Genomic DNA, 23,258 nt, shown 5'->3' on the forward strand with positions numbered 1-23,258 from the left:
CCCCTCCCGCGCTGATGTCAACACAACTGATGATTGGCTCGCTCGCTCTTAGTGGGCGGTAACTTCAATCAAGCTCATTCACGATTGGTCAATGTTATTCGTGCCCGCGGTTTTCTATTGGCTAATATTATTGTACTCTTTTTTTTTTTTTTCTTTGAGGTGTACAGGAAGTTGTACCCTCTTCGCTCTCTCTGCGAAAAGGAAACTTGTGTGTGGCGGTGGTGTGTCTGAGTGGTTCCGATCGGTGGAAAAATGGCAGATACGGTTGCACTTTTCACTTCCATTGGGCTCAGTGAGCAGAAAGCGAAAGAAACGCTGAAAAATGAAGCGCTGAGTTGTGCCTTGAAGGACGCAATTGTTCAGGTACGACCATGAATGTATTAAAATAACGGGTACGACCCAACGGGGAGGCTCAAGTTCCTGGAGGGACAGCTGTGAAAATGTGACTGACATTCACTTTATTTTTAAAACTCACTTGTATCCACCCTTATTTCTTCTTTACTTTAAATTAGCTCTAAGTATATGGTCAGAGGTAACGTTACCTTCCTTTTGGATACGTTTCACATAACTTTTGAGTAGTGACAGGCTCGGCCACTTTACTTTGATTTTCACATTCCAAAGGCAGACAATCGGCCCACGGTCAAGATAATGACAATAGTAACACTTCCCTGTCTGACTGTAACACAGATCATTAGCTATTGACATACACACATTTTAAAGGACAAAACGATTCACTACAGTCTTTTCTCGTTGCTTTCAAAAGGCCCAGCGAGTCCGTGGGGCATCAGGAGTAGACAAAGCCATGGGCACGTTGCTGTACAGTATGGCATCTCGCCTTAAAGACACCAACCGCCTGGCTTTCCTTTCAGACTGCATAGTTCAGTGCAAACTCACCACAGAGCTACAGCTGGCAGGTAAGTTCTGACATCTTTGACATCTTGCAAGCTGACTGATCAAGTTCAGTTCATGACATGTATTGACATTTTACAGGACAGTACAGATACATTGGAATAATTGTGCATATCTCTTAGAATCGACTTTATAAAAAAAGAAAAGAAAGGCAATTAGATGAGCAGCATTAAATAATACACACTAAATACACAATATGAATTGTAAAAAAAGACACGCTATTGCACTTATTTCCCTAGATCATAACCAAAATGTAAACATGACATATTTTAACATGAATCTTTCAGGTCATTTCCCAGACTGTTCCCTGACACAAGAAAACCATTTTAATAAGTCCATGGCATGTATTCACCCACCACTGCCCACACACAAAATAGAATCTTGAATACCCAAATTCATGCAGGACACAAGGTTTAAATCATTATTTTAACGTGATATGCAATTCAATTTGGCAGCGTGCCAACAAAGCCTGGGGTACAATACATTTAACGAATATAAAATGTGCCGTATAAAATATCAGGACCCCAAAGCATAAATAGCACAGGAGAAAACAGAATGGATGAGTGCTAGACTTGACTATATAAACTGTCTAAATGAAGGAGATAGGTTTCTAGACATGAAGGACTGGAGAAAATAGGATTGTTCTAGATGAGCCAGCTCTGCCCAGAATCGTTCACCGGCGATCGCTGCCCAATGCATGCCGGTTAGATTTGTGTCCAACTTGATCTCGACTTGCTCTGACGTTATGCACACATGGGCAACGATAACCTCACGAGGTCAAGATGTCATCAACATGATGACATTTTATATAAACTTTATTGTTCTTGAATTGGAGGGATTTTAATTTCTATTTGCTTGATTTAAAGGTTCCTTCTGTACAGAACATATGTAACGTGTGGCTGATTGTGAGGTTTAGAAGTCAGAGAGACTAAATCCATTCAGATTTCGGGTCATCTACAGTCTGTTGTTTTATTAACATCAGTGACAGATTGTGGCTGGGTTGGTTCAGTGGTAGAGCAGGCGCACGTGTACTTTGAGGTTTATGCCTCAACGCAGAGGTTCAGGTTCAAATCCGAGCTGTGACGATTTCCTGCATGTCTTCTCCATCTCTCTCCCCTTTCTCACCTAGCTGTCCTGTCAAAAATTAAAGGTGGAAAAGCCCCAAAATGATAAAAAAAAAACAACAAAAAAAACATCAGCCTCTGTCATAATAAAAACAACGGGCGTCTGTGTACAAGCTGGTAAATCGGTCTGATAACATTTTAATAAATCGGAATCGGTGCAGGTGTTTCTGTGACTTCCTGTTCAGCCTGAAGGCTCCTGGATGCGGCTGTAAACTTGACCGCGCCTTTTTGTCCCCACCCCCGGCTGCTACGCTTGCTCTCATCCACTTTACAGGCGAGACGCATTTCATCTCGAACGAGACTTCTGGGCCTTCCTGCTCCATCAATGTCTCTTCCCTCTCTTTTTTTTGCAGCTGCACTTGACTTTGTGAAGAGTCATCCTCAGGACCCCATCAACCAGAGGGAGTTTGAAGAAGCATGCGGAGTGGGCGTGGTCATAACACCGGAGCAAATTGAGGATGGAGTAAGTACATGAGCTTACATTGGCCAGAAGTGTGTCTTTCTTACCAGCTTTACTGGTGCGTTCAGTGACAGTGGAATGTTGTGCAGGTGGAATCGGTGATCAAGAAGCACAAGGAACAGCTGTTAAAGGAGAGGTACCACTTCAACATGGGACTGCTGATGGGTATGAGGATGTGTAGTAAAATATGTTTGAAACCATTACAGCTTAACAGACAGACAGAATGTCTCACTGAGCTTTTGTGTCCGTTTCAGGAGAGGCACGCTCGGCCCTTAAATGGGCTGATGGAAAGGTCGTCAAAAATGAGGTGGACATGCAGGTGTGTTTTGAAATAGAGAATATCGTTAGAAGTAGTGTGTGTGTGTGTGTGTGTGTCATTGTTATTGTATGTTTGCATTTGAGGTTGGTCGGTTATGCTCACTGTGTACTGCAAATAACTCTGACTTTGGTCTTAAAGGTCCTACACCTCTTAGGACCCAAGACCGAGGCTGACCTGGAAAAGAAACCTAAGGTAACGCACGGCACATTATTTAAAGGAATTAGTTTGACGTTTTGGAAAATATTCTTATTCGTTTTCTTCCTGTGCCCAGCCAAGAAATGGTCCGACACATCACCTTCCCTGTTTGGCCAGAGCAAGGCTGTTTCCCCTTGCTTCCCTAGTCTTTATGCTAAGCTAAGCTAACTGGCTGCTGGTTCTCTCTTCACATTAATCATGCAAATATGACCGTGTTATTGACCTTCTCATTTAACTCTCTGCAAGAAAGCGAATAATCTTTTTTTATGTTCCAAAATGTCTAACTATTCCTTTAACCACTGCACTTAATCTTTTGGTTTCATCTGTGGTTAATGTCCAGTTGTTTTGCAGCCCCAGAAAGCTAAAGTCGCAGAGAATGAGGTAAAGGCAAAGAAAGAGGAGGTGGCAGTGAATGGTAAGTGGCAGACGTAGTAGACGGCAGGTTGAAGTGACAGGTAGGTTGCTTGTTTGGTTCTAACTGTGGCTGTGGGTTGTTTAGGCGAGGCAATGACTGGGGAGGGAAAGTCACTCATGGAGCAGCTCAGAGGAGAAGCACTGAAGTTCCATAAACCAGGTAAGAAGGAACCCCCTGAGCAATCAGTTGCATTTCTGCTTGACAACTCTTTTTTTTTTTTTTTCACCCTATATTTAGAGCAATTTTCAAGGATGTACTTACTAAGCATGTTGATCTTTCCATCATACAGGAGAGAACTATAAAACTGAGGGCTATGTGGTCACACCAAAAACAATGGACTTGCTTAAAAAGCACATGGAGATCATTGGTGGACAGGTACTAACTTCATATGTGTTACTGTTGGATAATTTGAAAATGATGGAGTCTATTGATTTTTGTCGTTTTTATTTACAAAATTCCTTTTAGATACGTACTCGTTTTCCTCCTGAGCCCAACGGTATCCTTCACATTGGACACGCCAAAGCTATCAACTTTAATTTTGGTTATGCAAAGGTACGTGTCTTTCTCTCCTCTGTCACATAAGCAGTTTAATGTATCAGTTTTCTTTAAGCCTCGTCTCTTCTTGTAGGCAAACAATGGAATTTGTTTCTTGAGGTATGATGACACCAATCCAGAGAAAGAGGAGGAGAAATACTTCACTGGGATCAAGGACATGGTGGAGTGGCTTGGTGAGCTTGACTCTGTTGATTGATGCCTTTTGTGGTCCGACGAAAGCTTCAGGTACACTCTACAATCATTTACGTTTCTTATCAATATTCCGGTATTCCCCAGGCTACGAACCTCATGCTGTCACGCATGCATCCGACAACTTTCAGCAACTCTACGACCTCGCTGTGGATTTAATTCGCAGGTGGGTGTCCAAACCCTGTGTACATGTTGATCAATGTGCACAAGCCAGTAGATGATGTCGGATTCTTTTCTTTGTCTGCCTTCAGGGGTCACGCGTACGTGTGCCACCAGAAAGGGGAGGAACTGAAGGGCCATAACGTTCCTCCATCCCCCTGGAGAGACCGACCCATTGAGGAGTCGCTGGTGTTGTTTGAGAGGATGAAGAAGGGGCTGTTTGCTGAGGGAGAGGCTACGCTCAGGATGAAGATGGTCATGGAGGACGGGAAGATGGACCCCGTGGCATACCGAATCAAATACACGCCACACCATCGGACAGGAGATGAATGGTATGAGAACACAAACTGCTGTACTTTTCGAACTAAGACGAGCTGTGTTTTGATTTAACACGTGTGTCTTCTCTTTCTCTGCAGGTGCATCTACCCCACTTACGACTACACCCACTGTCTGTGTGACTCCATTGAAAATATCACACACTCCCTCTGTACCAAAGAGTTTCAGGCCAGGTACTCATAAATTCTTTGGTGATTTAGCTCGAAACACATATGCAATGTTACATTCACCGTCCTTTTTGGTTTGTGACAGGCGTTCATCATATTACTGGCTGTGTAACGCTCTGGATGTGTACTGCCCAGTTCAGTGGGAATATGGCCGCTTGAACCTCACCTACACTGTTGTGTCAAAGAGGAAAATCATCAGACTGGTAGAGACTGGAGTTGTCAGGTAAAATAGCCATTTGTTTCCAGTCTGTTAAATAATTATTTTAACTTTTTATATGACATTGTTAGAAGGATGAGGATTTGCCCTACTACTATTCTGTACTTTGCTATACTGATACTTATTAAGCGGAATAGGTATCAGCCAAAAGTGACCGTCCAACATTTGTCAGTGTCATTATAAAACGTGTGCCTGGAACCCTGGTCTTATGTTACCCTATGTACAAATGATCACAGTGAGTTCCACGCAGTGTGGAATACAGATTTTAAATTTGGGAAAAGAGAGCTGTCAGTATAGAGAAAGTTGGGTCTGTGCATCTCCACCTACATAATACCCTGTTCTATATTTACTTTTACACTAAAGCCCCTTTCAGATATGCAACTGTTTAATGTAAATGTCAGGGCTTCTAGGATAACTGAAATAAAATAATCCATATAATATGGTGAGTAGACATTGCCCTTAAATCATTCCATTTTGCAGCAGTTTATGTACACAATTTCTATATATACCAACTACTGAAAATAGGAAATACAAAAGGGCCTACTAACTATATTATAACTAGAGATTGTTTGAATTCTACCGCACAAGCACGTGGCTCTTCCTGTATATGTCCAAACCAATTTAATAGCAATGTTATGAACTCCATGTCTAAACAGGGCTTACGTGTATTAAAAGATATAACCACTTGTAAAAACAACACAGATGTTTTGCAACAGATAGATAAGTCAAACATTGTGAGTGAATTCAAACAATAAATGCTTCTCACTGGGATTTGGTGCGTAGTATTTTAATCACAACAGCTGTCTTCCTGCTGCATAGAATCCGTTTGGTAACTGTAGAAGGTATCTTTTTCTAATTCCAGGGACTGGGACGATCCCCGACTCTTCACTCTGACTGCTCTGAGGAGAAGAGGTTTCCCAGCAGAGGCAATTAACAACTTCTGTGCTCGGGTATGCAGAATAAACGGAAGGATGAGTGGTTTGGTGGAGGAAGTAGTAATTAAACGCAGGATGACGGGGCTGTAATGATATGTTGCATCTGTTGGCAGGTCGGAGTCACAGTTTCCCAGACGACGACAGAGCCCCACCTTCTGGAATCGTGTGCGAGGGACGTGCTGAACGACACGGCACCCAGAGCCATGGCTGTGTTGGAACCACTTAAAGTCACCATAACTAACCTCCCTGAGAACTCAAAGGTTTGTGCGTGACTTACATACACAGACATAACACATGCGTGTGCTCCCTGAGGACTTGTAATACCCTCTATATTCTGTCTTTTGCATTACATTTAAAATCACCGGTGCTGAATATTCCTGCTTTCGTGCTCTTCTGTCTCAGGCAGAAGTACGAGTGCCAGACTTTCCTGCCAACGAGGCCAAGGGCAGCCACACCGTCCCATTTACACATACAATCTACATTGAACAGAGTGACTTCAGAGAGGTCAGAGAGAAAAACAAAATACCCTCACAGTATAAGTAGCATACTTTCTTTGTGCAATGTTAGCATTGCAGACAGAGGATAATGATGGACTCCTCTCCTTCTGCAGGTATTGGAAAAGGGTTACAAGCGTTTGACCCCGGAACAGCCTGTAGGTCTGAGGCACGCTGGGTATGTCATCTCTGTCCAGAAGGTCATCAAGGTAAGACACCAGGTGTGTGTGTGTGTGTGTGTGTGTTGTGTGTGTGTGTGTGTTGTGTGTGTGTGTGTGTGTGTGTGTGTGTGTGTGTGTGTGTGGTGTGTGTGTGTGTGTGTGTGTGTGTTGTGTGTGTGTGTGTGTGTGTGTGGTGTGTGTGTGTGTGTTGTGTGTGTGGTTGCGCGCGTGATTTTGAATCGCTTTGGGTAAAAGCACTATTCAAATAACAGCTTGTTTTTTTTGCAGTCCAACTAATGTTGCAACTAAACGTGCAATCTTGGTATCATACACTCTACATACGCAGTTTTTGCTTCCCTTGGTGGATTTCTTTGACTTCCTGGTCCACGTCCTGCTGAAATCTCCTTTGTTTCTCAGGACACTCAGGGGAAAGTGGTTGAGCTGGAGGTGAGCTGTTGCAATTCTGAGACCGCAGAGAAACCAAAGGCCTTTATCCACTGGGTCAGCCAGCCATTGGTGTGTGAAGTTCGCCTTTATGAAAGACTGTAAGTCACAAAAAAACACGCTCTGTCATTCACAATCGATATTCCATGTGGAAAACTCACTTAACCAAAACGTCTCACTGTCTTCGTAGATTCCTGCACAAACATCCAGAGGATCCGTCTGAAGTGCCCAATGGCTTCCTGAGTGACATCAATCCTGTAAGCACCTCTGCACTCCTGTGGCAGAAGGCCTGATTAAATCAACTGAGATTTTTCAACAGGCGTAGTGATTGCTTAATGTGTTTCCTTTTTTTGTCATTTAGAATTCCCTGCATGTGATCAGCAGTGCCTTAGTGGACACCTCAGTAAAGGGAGCAAAGGTTTTTGACAAATTCCAGTTTGAGAGAGTCGGCTACTTCTCCCTGGATCCCAACAGCACTGCAGACAAGGTACAGTAACCTTGAACAACTTTTGAAACGGTTGTGTTTCTGTTACAACTGCTTAATGATAAAAGTTTTCACAACATTTTAGTTTATTGGAGAAATTATTATTATATCTACTGGGGTTTAAAAAACATTTTTGTAATAAAGTGTGACTGTAATCTTTCTTTCACTGCAGCTCGTCTTCAACAGAACAGTCACCCTCAAAGAAGACCCTGGGAAGATCTAATTGACAGAGATCAAGCTGCTTCCCATGAGCCCACAGATACATGTCCAAATTGTTTGCATCAATTAATGTGTAACATCAGCAAGGGCACAGACTGCTCAAGTTGAGATTGACTCCGAAAAGATACCGTAATAATTACATGTCCATATTTTATTTCAAACTGCAGTTCTCTTTCATGGATCTGTCTTGCTAAACTTGGAATAATAATAATAATTGCATTTCTTAATTGTCGGCTGCGAAAACAAAATGACTGCAGTATCACTTTGCGCAATCTCAACCTTGGCCACTCAGTGTCAGAGTCCTCTTGACTCTTTTTTTCTATATCTGCTGCAATAATATTCAATTACAGTGTTTCTTCTTTGTTGAGTGGATGCAACTCTGATCACTGCTCAACAAGGACGACGTGTATGTTATAGTAATATTGGCTTGACACTGGTGTTACACAGGAGGTGCTCTCAAATGGCATGCGTGACTTTCTTACAAAGGCGCTAGATCCTCGCCAAACCATAATGTGTTTTTTAGACTCAGAGGGGTGAACGTGTGTCATTTTGACACGTGGCAAGAATAAAAACTATAAAATAAAAATACAGCAATGTCTCTTTGTTAATATTCTGAATTTTCTGAAACTGATATTAATATTCTCCTACCAGTGATAATTTAAATCATGATATTTTACTATTAGAATCAAATGTATGAATTTGTTTATGAGGATATTTTGGTTATGGTTATGTGTCACACATTATTCAATCTAGGGGTGGGTGACCGTGATAGGTATTGGGATTTCCTGAAGGGAAGTCTAATAAGTTTAGTAAACAGTACAATGTTGCTTAACTGTAACCAAGAATACAAGATATGTGAGCTATATTATGCTCTAATAAAACACACAAACATCCCAGGCTAATCATGATATTAAAATATTTTGTAACCTCAGTTTCTGTAGCTGATTTGGCGGTTGTGTTGAGTAACTGCTTTTTCAATTACAGCAGCTAAACAATGGCATGCTATCCCTACAAGTAGAGATGGATAATTGTCATGAGGTCTGATAATGCCTCTGAATGTTTACAAAATGGTCTGGCCTACAGGAGTATTTAATAATGTTATATATGCATTATATACACGCCCAGGGACAGGGACTACAGATGGAAGTTAGCATTGTGCTATATCTGGTGTAATGCATTTTTTTTTAACTATCGCTGTTTAAAACAAAACAATAAATGAATAAACATAATATTCAATCAGGCAATTAATATTGAACCAATACAGATATCAGTCAAAAATGACGTTATACACTGGTACGTACACCAGACGTTGTGTAAAGAAAAACTAAAACATGTTTTGGTTGATTTTTGGATATTAATCTGTAAAAGAGAAAAATGTAGCCTGTTTTCCTGATTTTCCAATAAGCAGTAAATACGCAAGCAGATATTTGGTCCAAACAAGAGCAGTGTGGGAAATGCAGAACACGCTGAAAGGTAGTGCGTGGGAATTAACCCTCAACTGCGCACACCTTCTTGAGCACCACCCAAACATTCAGCGCATCTCTTTGACACTACCTTAAAAGATTCAGAAGCTAGTGAACCACTAGGAGCGCCTGTCTGGCAAAACTGTGTTTTAAGGTGGACCAACATCTACCTAATCTTGACGGCTACTTTGCCTGTGTGTGTCGCCTTTAACGGACCATCCTTCAAGCGCCAGTTATCGCGATAAGAAAATGTGGAAATACCGCGATAGCAAAATGTAATTACAACTCGCTTGCCTATTGGTCGGAGCCGAGTACTGTTGTAAGATGGCGCCCGTGAAATATGAGTATTTGTGAAAAAGAAAACTATAGCCGATCATCTAACGAAAATAAAGAATAAAGCAGCCATAGAGAAACGCCATTAGCACTTCGCAACCCTGCTCGTTGGAAAAGGAGCGCAGTTTTGAGGGCAGAGAAGCGCTTGTGGGCGGCTCGAACCTCGGCCCGTTTAAGGAAGAGAGGTAGCTAGCTAACGCGCCTGCTAACGTTAGCTTGCTAGCTTTGGGATATCAGAAAAATATAGCTAGTCTGTGTAACGTTACGGATAAGAGAGTCGACAGTTTCCGGTGCTTTCTATTCATGCACAACCTGCTACGTAGTTAGCTATTGTGTTGTTGTTTGTGTACATGGTCGCGTTATTACACTTTGCCAAAAACAGCTGTAGCTAGCTAGATATTATTTGCAAACAACGCGGCTAGTTAATGTTAGCTGTACACCTGGCTAACCTAGCCTGTTGTGTAAGCAGCTGTTATATTAGCTGTTATAGTGCAATTCCACTATGCACATCGTTGCCGGATTGTTGTGCAAAACTAGCATGTTCTCATTATGTAGCAGTTTCCATCGCTGCTTTGAATACTGCATCGGATTTGGAAAGTGGCCGCGCTTTTGTCCCTGCTCGTACACAGTCAGATAGATTTAACCCTTTCGTATTACCATCTGTCTGGTGCCACTGAACACTGATCTGTTGTTCAGTTTGTAAACACTATACAGTTTCAACTGATGTCAGCACAGCGTTTCTGTCCGTTTGTTGTTACATCAATAACTATGTTGTCTCCTTACTTTTCAAATGCGTTTTAGTCGTACACGTTTTGACAGGGCTATTGTGATGTTATTCATGGTCAGTCTTTGGTGATACAGATATAGAATGTACAGACACCTGCAACTAATTTAAAACACTCCAAATGATGCCTTTCCTCAGATCCCTACTATAGAAGAAGACTCTGTCAGCGGCAATGAATAACTCCCTGGATGGTACAGGCTCCTATGAGGAGCTTGTGAGACAGAAAGCTCGGAGCATCCCTCAACATCGCATGAAGGAGTTCCTAGAGTCTTTGGCCAGCAAAGGCCCGGATGCCCTGCAGGAGTTCAGCCAGCAGGGCGGAGATACTACGGCCACCACCACTACTATGGTCTACCAACAAGAAGCTAACTGCATCTACACAGACAGCACAGAGGTGGCAGGGTCATTGTTGGAGCTGGCTTGTCCGGTAATTTAGCACACTAAATAGTCACAAAGCAGTCTGTTAAAGAGCTCTGTTCTTGAAATGAAGCTCTCTCACAGAAACTTTTCTAATGCAGGTTCAGGTGCAGGTCCAGACGCAGCAGCAACAGATACAGGAGTCTCAGCAACAGTCTGTACAACAGAATACAGAGCAACAGATAGTGCAGGTTTGAGCTTTTTATTATACCTTTTGTGTTGTGTTTATCACACATGCCCTGTTCAATGTAATCCTTGGTCCACTAAATTTTGGCCTATTAATTCTATTTTAGGTGCAGATCCAGGGTCAGCAGCAAGGTCAGATGCTGGGTCAGGTCCTCCAAGTACCCTCTGGCTCCCATCAACAGCTCCAAGGTGTGACCACTGCACAGCTGATTCAGCCAGGGGAACTCACCGAGGAGCAGCACCAACAGGTGCACATAAGCGCACGCACACACACACACACACACGATCCACATCATGGCAGAATAGCAAATTTTTGCATTAGTCAGTCTGAATTTTTTTTTTTTACCACTTATCATCTTCCTCCCATGTGTTTTTAGCTGCAAGCCCAGTTGGTGGCAGCTGTTGCAGGAGGACAACATATTCAAATCCAGACAGTCGGGGCCCTTTCTCCCACCCAGCAGCAGGACAATATTGAGAGGAGGGTACTGGGAACCACTGTTGCCACATCACAGGGAGCAGGTGTCCTCCAGCCAGCCAAGAAGCGTAAGGTTGACATGCCCATCACTGTATCCTATGCCCTGCCTGGCCAGCAAGTAGCAACAGTCCTCGCTATCCCTCAGGGACAGGGCCAGCAGCAAAGTTACGTGTCCTTGCGGCCAGACCTCCTAACTGTGGACAGCTCCCACCTTTACAGTGCTACAGGCACTATCACCAGTCCCACAGGGGAGACCTGGACAATCCCTGTTTATTCTGCTCCTGCTGGTTCCGGAGGCCGTGAGCAGGTCACGCACATTGCCATTCCCCAGGAGGCCTATGGAACAGTGCAGGTTACAGGGCCAAACACTACAACAATGACTACAATGCCAACACAAGTTACTGTTGAAAATGACAAGCTGAAAAGTCAAAGTCAGACAGTGCAGGCCGTTTCCAGCATTACAAGCTCCGGGGGAATGGGAGGCCAGGAAGAAGTGGTGCACACACTAGCTGCAAACACACTGTTCCCTGCCCAGCTGATGAATGGAAACATCCACATCCCAGTGGCAGTACAGGGCTATTCCAACGCGACACAGTCTCTTATCTGGGATCCACAGCAGCAGGTGCTGCACACACAGGGGCTGTCAGGGCAGGATGCACAGCAGCTGCAGGTGCTCACACAGGTGTTGCTATGTTTTGCATGCTTTTTTTGTGTGGCAAGATACACATATTGACATATATTTCTTGATTGCACGAGGTAACATTGTTGGTGTGTTTGTGTTTATGCAGGGTCAGACAGTGGTAGCAGAGGTAGATGGACAAGGTCAGCAACAAGTGCATGTGCAGGAGCTGCTGCTGCCTGCCACTCTGAAGCCAGAGGAGGGGCTGGAGGTGTGGCAGCTTTGGGCTCAGCGGAAAAACGCAGAGTTGGAAAAATCGGACAAAAACAAACTGGCCCCAATTGGCCGTAAGTGCATATACACAATGTTTGTTATAGTGTACAATATTTTGTTGTTGATGCACATTTGTACTCTTATTATCTCTTCTCTGTCAAACCACCGACTGAATTATGTGTGTGTTTTAGGACGCCAGGCGCTGCGTTTCCAGGAGGACTTGGTGTCATGTGCAGTAGCCGAGCTCTGCATGGGTCTCTCCTTGATGACATCAGAGGCTCGTGGGTTGGAAGGAGAGTCTTATGAGGCTGATGTTCTCTACTATGTATTTCTGTGTATACAAAAAGTAAGTTCATTACACGCACACACACACACACACACTTCCTTCTATCTCTGTTGGTACTTAGTTTTGATGTGGAAACACTGTTTGACCACAGTCATCTTTCTCCAATTTTCCCTGCAGTATCTGTTTGATAATGGTCGTGTGGACGACGTTTTCTCAGATCAGTACTACACCCGCTTCGCTCACAGTCTGCACCAGATCCTGGAGCCTTGGAGACAATCTATTCATCCGCTAGGTGTGGACAAAAGTCGTTTTCCAAAGATTTAGTGTGGACTTGCAATGCTTGTTCCTCTGCAATCACATTCATGTTTTATCAACCAATAATATCTCAGATACAGTTAGGGTTGGGTACAAAGACCCGGTGCTAATACGTCACCGATGATAATGACGGGTATTTACCAGACCAAATAGCAACAAGGATTTTAGTGCCTCATTTTGGTGCAACTTGGATGCCTATCCTGCTTTCTGATTCTCTGAAACAGACAAGGCAACTGGAGCATCCCTGCATGTCATGCTAGTTATTCGGTTCAGGCGCCGTTTTTAAAAGTATAATTTTAGCACTGGTATGATATAGATTTTCTGTAGGTTCGGGCCAATATTTTACTTTGATTATGTTGCTGACTTGATCTGTTGTCCATTATTTGGCTGAGTGATGGAGCTAGTGTTGAGTTTTTAAAAACATTTTTTTTACGTTTCTTAATTAGGATCCATTTGCAATCCATTCCATTCTGCATAAACAAACAATGCAGTGTACATGCTTTGTCCTTGTTGCATTATTCATTAAGATCATTCTAAATAGATTTCTGTAGTTGATACAACTCAGAGTTGTTGTTGAGAACGTCAGTTATAACAACCCACATATTAAAAAATTGTGTTTAAATCAGGCTCAGGCTCATAATTACAGTTAATGTGACAGGCCAGCTCGGACACAATGTGCTTGATTTTTTTTTGTTTTTTTGGGCCCGATCTAAGCTCTACCCTAGATACAGTGTATAATAGTAAATACACAAGCCTACTATGTTAGGGGTGTCACCAATCAATCTTTCTCCCCCATCCTATCTATTTGTATTTTCCTAATATAATACAGCTGCACATTGCAAGCGTATCACAGCACAGGCTAACATTGAAGTATTAGGAAAATATTGCCTTTTAATGGTTTTTGTTTGTAAAGTAGCCCATGAGTGTCAGTCTTTGAAGTGTCAGTCTTCATAATCTTCTCTTGTACTCCCCTACCAGGTTATATTATCCCCAGTCATGTAACAGAGGAGATGCTGTGGGAATGTAAACAGCTGGGAGCTCACTCTCCCTCTACGCTGCTCACAACTCTGATGTTCTTCAACACCAAGTGAGTTGAACTGCATTTACAGTCATCACATACAGTGTCATTGACATGCAGTCATATTGTGTGATACATACAGTACCTCACAAATCAAACAAATCATTTCCAACCTACATTTCAGCAAAACAAGACATGAGCTGTAGTTCTTTCTCCCCTCTGCCCCAATATGGCTACAAATCAACAATAACTGACCAAATCAGTTCATTTATATACTGCATATCTTTAACAGGTATTTCCACCTGAAGACAGTGGATCAGCATCTAAAAGTGGCCTTTTCTAAGGTGCTGAGACACACCAGGAAGAGTCCCAACAACCCCAAAGACAAGAGCACCAGCATCCGATACCTAAAGTCAACAGAGAGGTTCATAGGACAGAAAGGTAAGAGTGCACATGATTTGGATTTGTGCTGTCATGTCTGAGAGGGGACCTCTTTTTAAGAATAAATTATCTGTTTGTACATTTTTCTTTGTTTAGTTACAGATGACATGTACTCAGAGCAGCTGGAGGACCCAGAGAATCCACTGCGATGTCCCATCAAGCTCTACGATTTCTACCTCTTCAAATGGTAAATACACAAGGAACCTTAACTTTAAGTGTGAACATATTTTTATGTAATGAAATAATGATCCAAATGTCAACAATAATGAAACTGTATTTGTCAGATAGTAACTGGTTAAAAATGCTTATTTGTACGACCATGTAGTGTTTTTTTTACTCTGACCAATGTTAGGGTTATGGTTGTCATTTCATGACGAGAGACAGATTTTCTCTTTTGAGTTGCTGCCGCGGCCTAAATAAAGCTCTTGCTTGTTATTGGCATGTGTTGACACATTGCACTCAAACGTTCAAGTGGTTAAACTTGTGAAAACACTTGCTAGGCAACTGACAAAACATGAACGCTTTATAATTATAATTTCCTCAAAATGGCTAATGATTTTTATGTTTTCTGCCTCTTAACAATTACCAGAGCAATTGAATTCTTTGGTTTAAGCTGTGTGTAAAAATGTCAGCATCCTGCACAACGATTGATGACGACTGATTGACAGAAAGTGAATCAACTATTTTGATAATCGATTCATTGTTGCAGTTAACCTTTCAAACAAAAATGCCAGCCATGCCCTAGTTCTTGCTCATCCTGTGATGATTTGCTGCTTTTCTATGTTTTACATCAATGTAAATTGTAGATTTTTTGGGTTTGGGCTGTTGGTCATACAAAACAATCAATTTAAGAAGTCCTCTAAAGCAGTTAGAAATTGTAATCAGCAGTTCTTCACAAATGTTTTTTCATAGTGTACATTGGCTCAACACACAAACTATCAATGGAGTATATAATTGCCAAATCCATAATGGAAATAATTGTTCGTTGCAACCCTAATCTCAATAGGGCAAATGGATGATGGCCACCGCAGGAAATGCTGGCCACACAAATTGGATATGACAGCCCACGTTTCCACTGAATATCTTACTCTCAGTTGCAGACAAAGACTACTTAATATAATTGTGTTATAGGCGGTGACGGGGTAAATCGGGTAAATAAGCGCATCTTGAAAATGTGCTAACAATGTGTTCTCTGTGTTTGTCAGTCCGCAGAGTGCTAAAGGTCGCAATGACACCTTCTACCTGACTCCTGAGCCTGTGGTGGCGCCGAACAGCCCCATCTGGTACTCTACTCAACCAATCCCAAAAGAACAGCTGGAGCAGATGCTTGCCCGCATCCTCGTCATCCGTGAAATCCAGGAAGCCACCAACATGTCGGAGAGTGTGCACTAGTTGGACCGGAGGAGAACAATAAATGGACTAGGCCCTTCTCTCTACACCCAGCCTTTGATTGCTCATAATCAGTAGTTTTCTATTCTCTCACACCCTCTTTTGGTCTTTAACGGTGGCATGTATATGTTTATATTCATCATGTGTCAGCATATCTTATTCATAGACTGTACATACAACCAATACAGATAATTTGTCTTGTTGAGGGCAATCTCTTAATCTGAACACCAAGTTTTGTTTTCTTATTTTTATTTGGCCAAAGGAAGTAGTGTCTAATCTTTTTATTGGACCTGAACTCTAATTTATATGTTTTAACTGTTGGTTCTCCTTACCAATTGTCTGGAATTTTCCTTTCCCGTTTTTTTTAAATCTGTAATATATTTCATATATATTTTCCCTGGGGTTAGCCTGCGCTATGCTGCTTTTTATAGACATCCCTTTGTGTTGCTCTTCTTCCCTTCATCTGCCTTGGTCTCTGTTAAGTGTCACAGTAAATACCACAGTGGTACTGATATTAAGACTGCATTTAGTAGCCAAACAGGCAAAAAGCTCATTTTCAAGTTGTGTGAATTCTCTCGTTTTCTGTTTTTTTTTTTATTTCACACCTGGATACACCGCACTCTGGAGACGGCTTGTTAGTTATTGCTACATGCTTGCTGTTGGACTGTCTCAGCAGCATTCAATTCCATCAGGACACAGACTTTATTGCAATACAGTGACGCCACTCACCCTGCAGCTACTAGCACTTGCCAGATGGTGGAGATGTGGCAGAGGGAGAGCGGAGGATGCTGTCTGCTGCTGGATCCGCCTTTCTCCTGTCCATCACAAACCCTAAAACTCACCCGAAGAGGGATCTATTGTATTATACATGTTTATTACATGACAGATGAAAGACTATAAAGTGGGGTTAGCCCTTTATGTTCTTTAATGTATAAAACTCATAGCTCCTTCATGTACTGTAATGGGTTTCAGTCATTTAAGGAGAATGGCAGTGCCTGTGTGTTTTTGAAACATGACCCTTTTTGTACAGCCACTATACCATGTGTCGGCCTTTCTAGCAAGTATGCTATCACTTCTGCACACGCATCCTTAGAAGTGTGTGCTATTAAATGATGCACAATGATTTTTCACACAAAGAAATACTAAATAAAAGTCATCTAGAAACATCACTTCATCAATAGTGGAGGCAAACAAAGTTCAAAAATAAACATTTTGTACATTTGGTAGCTGGACAAAATGTACAATGTACAATCATATTTACATGTATCTGTATGCAAAAGGAGCAGCCGCTTGTTCTCATGAATCTCATAGTAGAGGAACAGGTTTGACCTAACTGGCAGGTTACTCCCTTAATTTTTCCTTGCTACTGCTTTGTCTGCTGTTTCTTCACCAGCATGTATCTGCATGTCCAGCCAGTTCTTCACCTGTTATTACTTCACCTGCTATTATTGTCATACAGAGCTCACAGCTTTATTTCTGCAGTGTCCTTCCTTCTTAGGTGCTGTATGAGGGCATGCATAATAGTTTTAGTCTTGACTGTTTTCGTATTATCAGCTTTACAGTTTATAAATTCAGGAAGCATGTGAGCCTGGATTAAACAGTGATGAGGAAGGCAGTAACCTCCTCAGTAGCATCCCGGGGTTTAAAATCTGCTGGAATGTGTTCTGTGGTTGGTGTGATGGAACTGTGTGCCGATGATGGCGCTGTCTCCTCCCTGAACGGCCCATGGAGCTATGGGGTTGATCTTGACTGTGGTGGTTAATTTTTGAACTGGCTTCCTGAACTTGTGGCCTGCTGGGGAAAGAGAAGCTGCCTAATTACAAAATGTCATCTTACTTTACAATGCCAAAACAGAATTTAGTGTGTGTTGTTGCTTACTGGGAGCTTATTTATGTATTCTCACCATGCTGATGTTCCCCCGCTGAGCCAGCGTAGCAGACAGTGGTGAACTAATATGTACTGCTCCTGTTTAAACACAAAGGAATGAGCAGGTAATGAGGATCTCATGTTTGGGATGAAACAGGAGAGCACAGTGTTCATGAGTATCTGTCAGTGGCATTGTAAGAAAACAATGGAATTTAACTAAATATTTAGGATTTTGTTTTTTTAAATAAGCACAATTATGACACCAAGCAGTAGTGGAAAATGATGAGTATAAGTGAGTATAATTCGGAGGTACTGTTTTTGTAGTCATTTACATTTTCTGCTGCTATATACAGTACTTCCCCTCAACTACATTTATATAACAATTATACTTAGTTACCTTAATTAAGAGAATAAGCTCATGATCAGCATATGTAAGAACTAGTTTGTTAGAAGATTGATATCCCTCATATTTCATACTTCCAGCAGTTTAGCTGAGCATGCTTAGGATAAAGACTGGAAACAAGGGGAGATTTTTCTGCTCTTTATGCTAAGCTGAGCTACAGGCTGCTGGCTGCAGCTGTATATTATATATATATATATACCCTCCTGGTATGAGGGTAACAATCTTGTCATCCAACTCTTCGCAAGAAGGAAGCCTACCACTCAAAGTTTCAAATTATTCCTTAAAACTTACCAAACACAAACAGTAGACAGTTTGCTGATATATTACTAACTTTACTCAAGCATTATTTTCAATGCAAAGACCTTCTTTGCAATAAAGTAGGCTGAGGTTTTCATCGTGGTATAAATACTTTGGAATATTCTTTTACAACTGAGTGAACTTAGTTACAAAAACGCTTAGTGAACATCACATTTTACAAATGTCTGATGACCCTGTCCAGGTGAGCAGCTGAAGTAGTATGTTTACTAACTACAACTTTGAGATACTTATACATTACTTGAGTACTTTTATATTTCTTATACTCCATTTGAGCAAAATATTGTACTAATTCCACTAGACTTATCTAACTGCTGTAGTTTTTTACTTTTAAAAGTTATTTTACTTTACTTTTTTTTTACTTTATTTTAGTTATTTTATTTTACTTTACACTGGCTTCCTGTGTCTCAAAGAATTGATTTCAAAGTACTCTTGCTAGTTTATAAATCACTTAACGGTTTAGGTCCAAAATATATTGCTGATCTGCTACTACACTATGAACCACCCAGACCTCTCAGGTCATCTGGGACAGGTCTGCTTTCTGTCCCCAGAGTCAGAACTAAACAGGGTGAAGCAGCTTTCAGTTTCTATGCTCCTCATATCTGGAATAAACTCCCAGAAACCTGTAGATCCGCTGCTACTCTCAGTTCTTTTAAATCAAGGCTGAAGACCTTTCTATTTGATGCTGCCTTTCTTTAATGACTAATCATTTCTTTAAATTTCTTATGCTGCACTGTAAATTTATTCTTGTGTTTTATGTTTCTCTTAGTTTTTAACTGTCTATTCATGTGTTTTACCGGTTTTAATGCTTGTGATTTTTAACTGTTTTTACTTGTGTTTTATCTGTTTAACTGATTTTGTGTAAAGCACTTTGAATTGCCTTGTTGCTGAAATGTGCTATACAAATAAAGCTGCCTTGCCTTGCCTTGCCTTTGAAAACATATCAACTTATAAAATATGAAGCGTTGTTAAACTATAGATTAAACAACCAAGAGATGTATAAAATATAAAATTAGCTTTACCTATCTGCATGAGTACTTTGAGTTGTGATACTTTAAGTGCAGTTTGCTGCTAATACTTTTGTACTTTTACTTGAGTTACACTTTAAGCGCAGGACATTTGCTGGTAAGGGAGGACTTTTTTAAACTTTTTCGCTTTTTTTACTCAAGTAAAACATTCCAGCACTGCATGTGAGTGTCATTACTGGACTGACCAGATTTTGGACCATCCACATTCGATGTAGCCGTAGATCCTCCACAGCAGCCCGGATATCAGGCCGGATGCCCCTCGCGCACAGCTGCATCAGCCACAACAACGTCACAAATGTCCCTGAGCGCCCAACACCTGCACTGAAACACACAAAAAGCGTATTGACTTGAAACACTGTCTTGTCTTGTGGTCCATCTAAATGATGAACCTCTGGAAGCTCTACAGGATGAATACACATAAATGCAAATTTTGTAACATAGAGTAAAGGAGAGGGTTAAGGGCTGGAGGTCAGAGGTCACACCTGCAGTGCACCACAGCCGGCCCCAGGAGTGGAATAGCTTCCAATTCCTGCCGCACGTGCTCAGTGAAGGCACACAGTGAGGATACATCTTTAGGGATGCCCCGGTCCGGCCAGGCAGGGTAGTAGTACTGTGTGATTATCCTGACTGTTGAACAAGCTCTCTGAAACACAAACACTTCTCTTCATTCCAAACACAAGGACTTCTTCTCGGATTGATTACTGGTGCTGTCAGTGCACAAAGAAGTCAACAGCAGCAGTTTAAAAGGTACCAAAGGGGATGATGGATGTTTCTTTTGCTCACCTGTCTGAGGTTAATGGTGGTGATAAAATAATCTGGACCTTGTTTGCAGGTCACTGTTGTCACTTGGATCAGTCCATGTTCAGCAGTGCATCGTTCTAGAGGCCAATACCTATCACACAGCACCTGAACAGATAGAAACTCCCCAAAATGTCTAACAATCCCTTTAAAATATCAATAAAATAATGATAAAATGACACACACACACACACACACACGCTGAGTGTGTCTTTCTCACTATGTCCTTGTGTCTCAGAGCTGTCACCATGACGATTATCCTGACGTTTTGCTCCCACACCATCCTCCAGAAGTCAGCCATGGTATTGTGCAAAGGACCCTGGGTGCAGATGAAGTCTCTTTCTGAGCCTCCACCCTGAATACAGACACACAGTCATTAACAGATGCAGACAGACAGGTGCTTAAGCAGACAGAGTACTGAAAATGACAAAATAAAGCTGGTTGAGGGGCGGAATGAGTTCTTACAGGCACAAAATTTGCGTTGATGTAGTCAGTGTGTGGTTGGGAGTTTTGGACTGACAGCCTGACGCGACAGTGGTCATCTATAACCAGATGGAAAGTAGCAGACAAAGAAAAGTATCATACATTTCCACAAATAGGCTACTTGCTGTAACCTGTTGTAGCATAGTCTTGTACCTACATGGCAGTATGTAGGGGTATCTGTTCTTTTCTCTGTTGGCCTTTGAGTCTCCTGCTCGGGTGGGGAGGTTTTTGCCAACGTCATCTAGCTCCTTCACAGAGCCAAAGACATTAGCACACATGACAAACACTTTTAGCTTCACAAAGTCTACACCAAGTTAAAAAAGCAAACAAACATACTATTTACCTCAAACTCCTGTTTAAAGCCCCTGTTGTCATTGGCTGCGAGTGCCTGGCATCGCAAACTTAACTCCTGCAGAATTTGCGCCCTTGGGAAGGTTTGCGCCCTGTGAGACATGATTGTGTTACATTAAACCTTTTTTAAATCATTGATGCACTCAGAAAATATGGATACATAAGTTTGGTTTTATTCTATACTTTTCTTATTGTCAATTAATTCATTCTAATAAGTATTCACTGTGTGACCAAATCTTGATAGCCTATAGCTTATTTATTTGTGTTATCAAAAACACATTAATAAGCCACCTCTTTGCACTGACTACATAAAACTAAACATGGGTGCTGTATATATTTGAGGTGATCCCACATTCACCATCCTGCTGTCATAAATACTCAACAGTGCACCAAATTTGCAGCTGGAAATAGTCCCCAACAAATGTATTTGAACACTTTCTAAAAATCCACAATGCACAGCTGTTTTTGGAAATGATTTAGCCTTTTCATTAAATGGAAGTAAACACTCAGTTGCCAGTTTATTAGGTAGCTTGCTAAAACTGTGACCATTTAAAAAAAATAATAATAATAATTTTCAGTAATGAGCTCAAGGCTGAGTGCCAAAGACAGGGTAATTAGAAGATATAAAAGGGGTGAAATGATAGGATTTGTAAAAAAATAGCAAAAATATAGAAAACTATCAGCTGTATCCTTTAAGCATTTTACAAGCATGCTGCACGGGATTTTGTCCTTACCTCATGTCTTCTTGCCTCGTACCTCGTACTTTAAATATAAATTTAGCTGGAACTTGGGATGTTAAATGATGCCTAGATCATTTCAGTGTTGAAGCTGTGAAAAAGATACCAAATCATGTCTCATAAAGTCACTTTCATAAATTTAAATCCATAAATCAATGAGCGATTGATGAAGCAAACTGAATCTGAATAGCTCGTGTCAGTGTATACTTCTTTTTCTCCCCTCCCCCTTGCTGGTTAAATGTTTTCCTCCTGAACAGACGTATGTGACACCAGAGAAAAACACTTACAACACACAATTGTGTGAGAGCGGCTGTGTCATACATGTTATGAAGTTAAGTGCTTTTACAAATGTACTGCATTTAGTTATGCCCTGAGGTAGCTGAGGCCAGCTTTTTTTACTGTATCAAACCAATAATAATATACATTCCTACCTAACTATACTTCTCCACTTTATAGTAGAAAGGCACACCTATCAAGCGCAGCCCAACATTCACACGGCACAATAGTAAAACTGACTCGACGAGGTAGAAAACCTGCTCCGACAAGTTCTTAACCCCAAACACTGACAGCAGAAGTGCAAAACAGAAAGTCCCAACAGCTTCAGTATGTTTTTTTTTTTTTCAGGATTACCTTTCCAAATGAGCCTCTGTTAAATGTTGAAGAGAAAAAGAGCAAAACTACTTTATTCCAAGTCATCTTAAGGTTGTCTGGTTTTAATTATTCTCTCTGACCCTGTGTGTGTGTGTGTGTGTGTGGTGTGTGTGTGTGTGTGTGTGTCTACGTCTCTCTCAGGGGAGGAGGAAGTGTGATGGGTACAGACAGTGGGTGGAGAGAGGAACACTAAACCTCTGGGAGGGATGTCAGACTGAGATGGCCTCAGCTATTCTTTGTACATTTAGCTATCGAGCCATTCAAAGAAGCACTTGGGAAAAAAAATCTCACTGTAACTAAAGCCATGTGAGACTGGAGCTCATCATTGTTTTTATTCTAACTTAAGATTTGATTTTCCCAAGAGTGGAAATTTGTGTTATTCAACACATATCTATGGTCTTTGAAAGCCACCCAGCTGACATGTTGCATCAGTCTGTAGATATATATAAAAAATTGTTTAAAAGGCACAAAGCTATGAGTAGCAGCATGTTTAATCCCTTTCCATCAAAACACTTGATGATTTGGGCCAGAATTCCTGCTTTAACAATTTCATTAGGACTTTATGCTTTATGTTATTTTCAAATCCTCGCAGTGTTGTTTTAATCTTGTAAATCCCATGCCATTTTTGTCATTATTATTATTTACATTTCATGCTTCTTTATACTTCTACTTCACTACATTTTGGAAGCCAACATTGTAGTTTTTTCTCCAGTACATTTATATGACAGCTTTAGTTTCTAGTTACTTTGCAGATTTATACTATGAATAGAAAATATAGATCAAATAATAAATTATGATATATAAAGTAATTCAAATTTGCTCCCCATTGGCAAGCTGCAACATTA

At 41.3% G+C, this 23,258-nt stretch overlaps 3 protein-coding genes across 9 annotated transcripts; 2 read left to right on the plus strand and 1 right to left on the minus strand.

Moving 5' to 3' along the window:
• Window positions 1-144: 144 nt before the first annotated feature.
• On the plus strand, window positions 145-8,380 carry qars1 (glutaminyl-tRNA synthetase 1). Its single transcript, XM_032521297.1, has 23 exons — window positions 145-363; window positions 764-914; window positions 2,387-2,496; window positions 2,583-2,658; window positions 2,748-2,812; window positions 2,951-3,004; window positions 3,359-3,422; window positions 3,507-3,581; window positions 3,712-3,797; window positions 3,888-3,974; window positions 4,051-4,150; window positions 4,254-4,332; window positions 4,418-4,657; window positions 4,742-4,834; window positions 4,914-5,051; window positions 5,908-5,995; window positions 6,094-6,240; window positions 6,383-6,484; window positions 6,591-6,683; window positions 7,053-7,180; window positions 7,270-7,336; window positions 7,441-7,566; window positions 7,736-8,380. Exons 1-23 carry the CDS (start codon window positions 253-255, stop codon window positions 7,784-7,786), a joined length of 2,331 nt encoding a protein of 776 aa, XP_032377188.1. The 5' UTR covers window positions 145-252; the 3' UTR covers window positions 7,787-8,380.
• A 1,141-nt stretch (window positions 8,381-9,521) lies between these two features.
• LOC116692674 (glutamine-rich protein 1) lies at window positions 9,522-16,955 on the plus strand. 2 transcript variants are annotated; one of them, XM_032521151.1, is made up of 12 exons: window positions 9,522-9,763; window positions 10,501-10,789; window positions 10,881-10,970; window positions 11,073-11,213; window positions 11,343-12,122; window positions 12,229-12,406; window positions 12,524-12,678; window positions 12,796-12,910; window positions 13,912-14,020; window positions 14,244-14,392; window positions 14,489-14,579; window positions 15,598-16,955. In XM_032521151.1, the coding sequence occupies exons 2-12, from the start codon at window positions 10,535-10,537 to the stop codon at window positions 15,782-15,784; spliced, it is 2,250 nt and encodes a 749-aa protein (XP_032377042.1). In that variant the 5' UTR covers window positions 9,522-9,763; window positions 10,501-10,534; the 3' UTR covers window positions 15,785-16,955. The 2 variants fall into 2 exon arrangements, with proteins under 2 accessions (XP_032377042.1, XP_032377043.1); XM_032521152.1 differs by having other exon boundaries at window positions 11,343-12,110.
• On the minus strand, window positions 16,637-22,539 carry LOC116692675 (receptor-type tyrosine-protein phosphatase V). 6 transcript variants are annotated; one of them, XM_032521155.1, is made up of 11 exons: window positions 22,393-22,539; window positions 21,760-21,853; window positions 21,018-21,117; window positions 20,832-20,922; window positions 20,657-20,733; window positions 20,412-20,546; window positions 20,177-20,299; window positions 19,876-20,036; window positions 19,579-19,714; window positions 17,685-17,746; window positions 16,637-17,572 (listed from the first exon to the last, which is right to left on the minus strand). In XM_032521155.1, exons 2-11 carry the CDS (start codon window positions 21,762-21,764, stop codon window positions 17,353-17,355), a joined length of 1,110 nt encoding a protein of 369 aa, XP_032377046.1. In that variant the 5' UTR covers window positions 21,765-21,853; window positions 22,393-22,539; the 3' UTR covers window positions 16,637-17,352. The 6 variants fall into 6 exon arrangements, 4 of the variants coding, with proteins under 4 accessions (XP_032377046.1, XP_032377044.1, XP_032377045.1 ...); XM_032521153.1 differs by having other exon boundaries at window positions 16,637-17,575; XM_032521154.1 differs by having other exon boundaries at window positions 16,637-17,575; window positions 21,760-22,011; window positions 22,393-22,508.
• Window positions 22,540-23,258: the final 719 nt, after the last annotated feature.

This window comes from Etheostoma spectabile, chromosome 7 (assembly GCF_008692095.1).
Source record: "Etheostoma spectabile isolate EspeVRDwgs_2016 chromosome 7, UIUC_Espe_1.0, whole genome shotgun sequence".
NCBI lineage: Eukaryota > Metazoa > Chordata > Actinopteri > Perciformes > Percidae > Etheostoma > Etheostoma spectabile.